Source organism: Stegastes partitus, unplaced genomic scaffold, assembly GCF_000690725.1.
Source record: "Stegastes partitus isolate 25-593 unplaced genomic scaffold, Stegastes_partitus-1.0.2 Scaffold27, whole genome shotgun sequence".
Lineage (NCBI taxonomy): Eukaryota > Metazoa > Chordata > Actinopteri > Pomacentridae > Stegastes > Stegastes partitus.
The window spans coordinates 1,049,307-1,054,982 of NW_007577758.1; the positions used below are offsets into that span (position 1 = coordinate 1,049,307).

Sequence of the window (5,676 nt, forward strand, 5' to 3'; positions counted from 1 at the left end):
CTCTCGCTCTCTCTTCCCCTCTCTCTCCTCCGCTGTCTTTTTAATGTAACTTCTGACTGATCGGGAGAGCAGGGAGCGTCTGGAAAGCCTGGTCCGGTGACTCCATGTCTGATGAAGGATCTGCTCTCACGGCATTCTGTTAAAGGCTGGACACACACAACAGAAAGGATCCGATTGTATATTTTTGGGATAACGTTGCTTCCCCTGGTGGATTTTGGCTCTGCCTTTATTTCCCCTCTCTGGATGTTATAGTGCATTATAACGCTTTGAATGAAGCTGTCTTTTTGGATTTCGATCGTGCCGAAGCTGTTTCTGGGTGACTGCTCTTTCTGCACTTGAGAAGTCGCGTGTTATAATTTTTTTTTTTATTGCTCTTATCTTATGAGCTCTATTCATTTTATTTTGAGCTGTAACTTTTATGTAATTTTGTCAAACAATGCCACAGTTTCCTTGAGTGTGCATTAAGTGATTCATGCCGACAAGTCGTGTGCGTTAATTATCGCGTAAAAAAGAGGAAAGTTGGGCGCGCAAAGTTTGAGACGGTCGATATGGCTATGGTAGCGTGGAGAAACACCGAGGGCGTGGGGGACACTCAGGGGACCCTCTCCTCCCCGGTGTCCCAGGTTGTGCCTCTGTCTCTGCCCGGGGAGCTGTCGGGACACATAAACCCGCCGCCCTCTCTGGAAATTCCCCAGGCGGCAGCAGCAGCACCTCCAGGAGCGCCGCCGTCCAATCCGTCCGGCACCGCCGCCGCCGCGACCACCGCCACCACCAACAACAACAGCACCTCCTCTTCCTCCTCCTCCTCCTCGTCCATGGACAAACAGCAGAGCCAGCAGATCGAGTGCATCGTTTGCGGAGATAAAAGCAGCGGGAAGCACTACGGACAGTTCACGTGTGAAGGATGTAAGAGCTTCTTTAAGCGCAGCGTCAGGAGGAACCTGAGCTACACGTGCAGGGCCAACAGGAACTGTCCCGTAGACCAGCACCACCGCAACCAGTGCCAGTACTGCCGCCTCAAGAAATGCCTCAAAGTGGGCATGAGGAGGGAAGGTACGGGCTGGCATCCTCCTGTTGTCGCTATCGGTATTATCACATGATATCATCCAGCACTACATGGCTCACGGATCAGTCGCACATAAAGCTGTTTCTTATTTTTCCTGAACACTAGTTTATTTGATCTCATCAAGTTGTGGCTGCTGGAGGCTCTGGCCCAGCGTCCGTCCACCTCCACCGCGTCTCTGTCGAATTTACGCGTGTCCTTTGTCTAGTCGCTGGTGTTGTGGAGATCCAGCCCTGCTCACATTCTGCTCACTCCATCCTGTAGTGGAGGCAGCGGGAGCCATCACACAGATTAGATCTGCAGCTAGCATCCAGTAGCATGTTTACTGCTGTTGTTGTTGTTGTTGTGTGTCCGTGTCATGGTCAGCGTGGAGCTGTCACAGTCGGCAGACATCTTAAATCCAACATGTTGGCTTCGGACACATTTTACTTTAGTTTAGACGCTTTATTTCGTTTAGATTGTAGCCATGACGCGCGTGACGCTTTTACAGGATTATGCGTGGACTGTGTGTGTGTGTGTGTGGGTGTGTGTGTGTGTGTGTGTGTGTGTGTTGTCACCTTGCATTCATTATGCATGCTGCCCGTACAGGCCCAAACGGAGCTGCCGTTAGCCTGCTGCTGCCCTAATAACTGGGTGCTCTTCAAAAGTTATAAAAACTGTTTCAGCGTGAATTTAAATAAACTTTCATAAAGAGTCGTGACCAAAAATGAGGTTTAATTAAAAAAAGCCCAGCCTGGTAGGCTGGAGTCCCGATAAACAGGCTACAGTAGGCCGACACAGACCAGTCAGTAGAGCTACAGGCAGGTATTCAAGAAACAAGTCGTTTATTGAGTGAAATTATTTCAAATATTATATTATTTTTAAAAAAAGAAAGAAAGAAAAAAAAACTTGTTTTAAGCGCCACAAACATGGTGAGGAATCTCTCACGCCATTATGTGCAGCTTACCGGCCACCGAGCTGAGGGAGACCGTCCTCCACCAAAACTCTGGTTTTTCTGAAGAAGCAGCGGACCATTATGAGCTGAACTGTAATGGACAAAACTGTGTGTGTGTGTGTGTGTGTGTGTGTGTGTGTGTGTGTGTGTGTGTTTGGGCTCGAAGATATTTTTGCATGTTTTCACTGACATTATTGACGTTGGTGCTGCAGAAGATGGAGCTGCCGTTTCCTCCAAATGTCGCCGTTGTTATTTGCGCCCTTGCAGCCTGACGTGGCCTTTCTGGTTCTGTGTTGCAGCCGTCCAGAGAGGCCGGATACCGACCCAGTCCTACCACGGCCAGTTCGCTCTGACCAACGGGGACCCTCTGCAGTGCCATTCCTACCTGTCGGGCTACATCTCCTTGCTGCTGCGGGCCGAGCCATACCCGACCTCCAGGTTCGGCTCTCAGTGCCTGCAGAACAACAACATCATGGGCATAGAGAACATCTGCGAGCTGGCGGCCCGGATGCTGTTCAGCGCCGTGGAGTGGGCCCGCAATATCCCGTTCTTCCCGGACCTGCAGGTGCCGGACCAGGTGGCCCTCCTCCGCCTCACCTGGAGCGAATTGTTCGTCCTGAACGCCGCCCAGTGCTCCATGCCCGTCCACGTCGCCCCACTGCTGGCCGCCGCGGGACTCCACGCGTCCCCGATGTCCGCAGACCGGGTGGTGGCCTTCATGGACCACATCCGGGTCTTTCAGGAGCAGGTGGAGAAGCTGAAGGTGCTGCACGTGGACTCTGCAGAGTACAGCTGCATCAAGGCCATCGTGCTGTTCACCACAGGTACACACCGTGCACGGCCCCAGTGTGTGCGTGTTTGTAGCAGAAACGTCCACGTTTCAGCATTAAAAATAATAAAATCACATCCAGTCACAAATCTGAACAAAATAATATCGTCAGGATCAATGATCAGTGTGTTAGACTGCGTCCTTGCTGTGGTGTAGAGGAGAAGGCTGCGGAACTAAAACGCTTCACTTTTTAAAATACTGGAAACCATCAATATTTAAATATTTTTTTAAAAGCCATTTTTAAATAACGTTGACCAAAAAAGTAGGATATGTAAGGCTGCCTCAAAATATAGTTATATTGAAACCGTAAAATGATTTAGGAAAACCGTGTGTTTATATAACATTCGTTAAACGCGTATTTTTGTGGTGAAAAATAGGATTAATGCAATCCAAAAACATGTATTTATTTGAACATAAAATATTTTATTAATTTCAAAGTGATTTCAAAGTGTCACTTATTGGATTAAAAAAAAAAAAAAGAAATAGAAGAAAAATATTTAATTTAATACGGTGTTTGCTTCAGAGCAGTATTCCCTCCATATAACTTACGTAATTTCTTTGCTGTTGGCTCGGATCTGCAGTGAACCTACATGACCTCATACAGCTCGTCAGCCCTTAAAGCAACAGTTCACCGCTATACAGTCTATTCTTCTTATTCTAACATTAAAGGGGCAGTGTGTGAGTTTAGATGGATTTACAAATTGTATAAAATCCCTGCTGAAGTATAAAATATTTTGCGTGTATCAGGGTAAAGCATATGCAAATAAAAGCAAAGCGTGTGTGTTTAGAATTTGACTCCACTTAATATTTTGTTTCACTGGCGCTTCATATAAAAGGCGTATCCGCGAATTACTTCATCAAATTGCTTCATCAAACACAATTCTTTATACGACTGAAAATGTGTTTTTTTTGTTTTTGTTTTAAGCACAAAAAGAAAGTAGAACTTTGCATTTGTTTATTGATTATATATTATAATACATTAAATAAATAATAAATAAAATAAATTAAATTAATTAAATAAATATATATATATACACGGTGTATTTTATTTAAGATTCCATGTTTGAGTTTGGAAATTTTAATTTCACAAACAACCTTTTTGATTGCTGTTCCCGAAACTGTTGCTGGGCACTGCACAACAAAATGTGTATTTTTAATAACACTCAGAAAGATGTTTGATGGCTGGATTGTGAGCTGGATCTAAAGGATGAGTAGCTGCAGAGTAAAAAATAAAAGAAGGTCTCCTATGTAGGTCTATTTTAGTCGCCATGAGCACATCTGAACACGTGTCTTTAAACTGGGACACAGTAACCGTTCTTTAACCCCTGCTGCCATCCGGCCTGTAACGCTTCAGTACAGCAGGGTCTGCTGTGTGTAGGAAGGCACAGGTCCTATACAGTAGAGCAGTCAATGAACTGGCTGTGCTGTGACACTATCTTGTGTTGTTTTCTTATGTCTGCATAATGAACTTAATTTTTTTAGATTTGATGGCAGCATAAGGGCAATCCTTGATCTTTATTTGTATGCAGATATTTTAAAAATCATGCATAGCAGAAAATATTATTATTATAACACTTACGCACTTATATCATATTCTAATATATAAACATATATATTCTATTACTATAATGTACATTATTACCGCTGACTGGTTTATTTCTTGTTGAATATTGTACACTGCAGGTGCTTTATATGCCTGCTTTAATGTTGTTGTTACTGTTTCATCCTGACTAGTCAAAATCTGATGATTCTAAACATTAAAAATAATAATAATTTTATATATATATATATATATAATAAACATTATTAAACATTTTGCCACTCAGCCCATTATTAAACATTTTGCCACTCTGCCCACCTCCTTTAACGTCTCAATATCCTCCCTGTTTTATGGATTTAATTGCCTATTTGGCAAACCTAAATGGGTAACAAAAGAACTGTGAGACCAACATGCATGTATGAGACTTCATTTGGAATGCAGTGTCTTATAGTTTGACTAAAACTAACTTAAACTGGCCACTGGCGACCTGGTGGCTTTTAAGAGGTTAAAATCTTCACCAGAGATTCAGTCAGTAAATAGTTTTCTTGTCCTAAAATATATTTTATTTCTGTTTCTGGTGACTTTGTGATTAACAGTAATTATTCTCCCATTTTTCATGTGACACTGTATCCACCGTTGTTGTTCTGTCTTCCCTGTGCTGTTGTGAGGTGTTGTTATTTTGTGCCAACAGTGACAAACGTGACAATGTTTTATTTATGATTTTGCTGCTGAACCCAGGTTGAACCGCTGGTCTTGACTGCTTCTCCTCCTGCCTGTTGTTTGTCCCTGTGTCATTCTCTCTTTCTGCAGATGCTTGTGGTCTGTCGGACGTGGCCCATGTGGAGGGTCTCCAGGAGAAATCGCAATGTGCATTAGAGGAGTATGTGAGGAGCCAATATCCTAACCAGCCTAACAGGTTTGGGAAGCTGCTGCTTCGCTTGCCTTCCCTCCGCACCGTCTCTTCCTCTGTCATAGAGCAGCTTTTCTTCGTGCGTCTGGTGGGAAAAACCCCCATAGAAACTCTGATAAGGGACATGCTGCTGTCTGGTAGCAGCTTCAACTGGCCCTACATGCCTATTCAATAGAGGAAAAAGCTGCTGTGGTGCTTCTAAGGTCAGGAAAGGTCCCACACCTCAAATCAAGTCATTTCAGAGAGTGCAGTGTAAAAGCTCTGTTGATTTAAACAAGGGAAAAAGCTGCCAGTGGAATGAGATTATTAAAGGCATTTTAAATGTAAATTTTTAATTTAATTTAGCTATTTTCTTGATACCAGAGAAGCAATCCGCCTTATTCTGCATTGCGTGTCTATG

The 5,676-nt window shown here is 43.7% G+C and overlaps 1 protein-coding gene across 1 annotated transcript; it reads left to right on the plus strand.

The window, feature by feature from the left end:
* Positions 1-548: 548 nt before the first annotated feature.
* Positions 549-5,451, plus strand: LOC103369193 (COUP transcription factor 2-like). Its single transcript, XM_008297850.1, has 3 exons — positions 549-1,053; positions 2,297-2,821; positions 5,177-5,451. Exons 1-3 carry the CDS (start codon positions 549-551, stop codon positions 5,449-5,451), a joined length of 1,305 nt encoding a protein of 434 aa, XP_008296072.1.
* Positions 5,452-5,676: the final 225 nt, after the last annotated feature.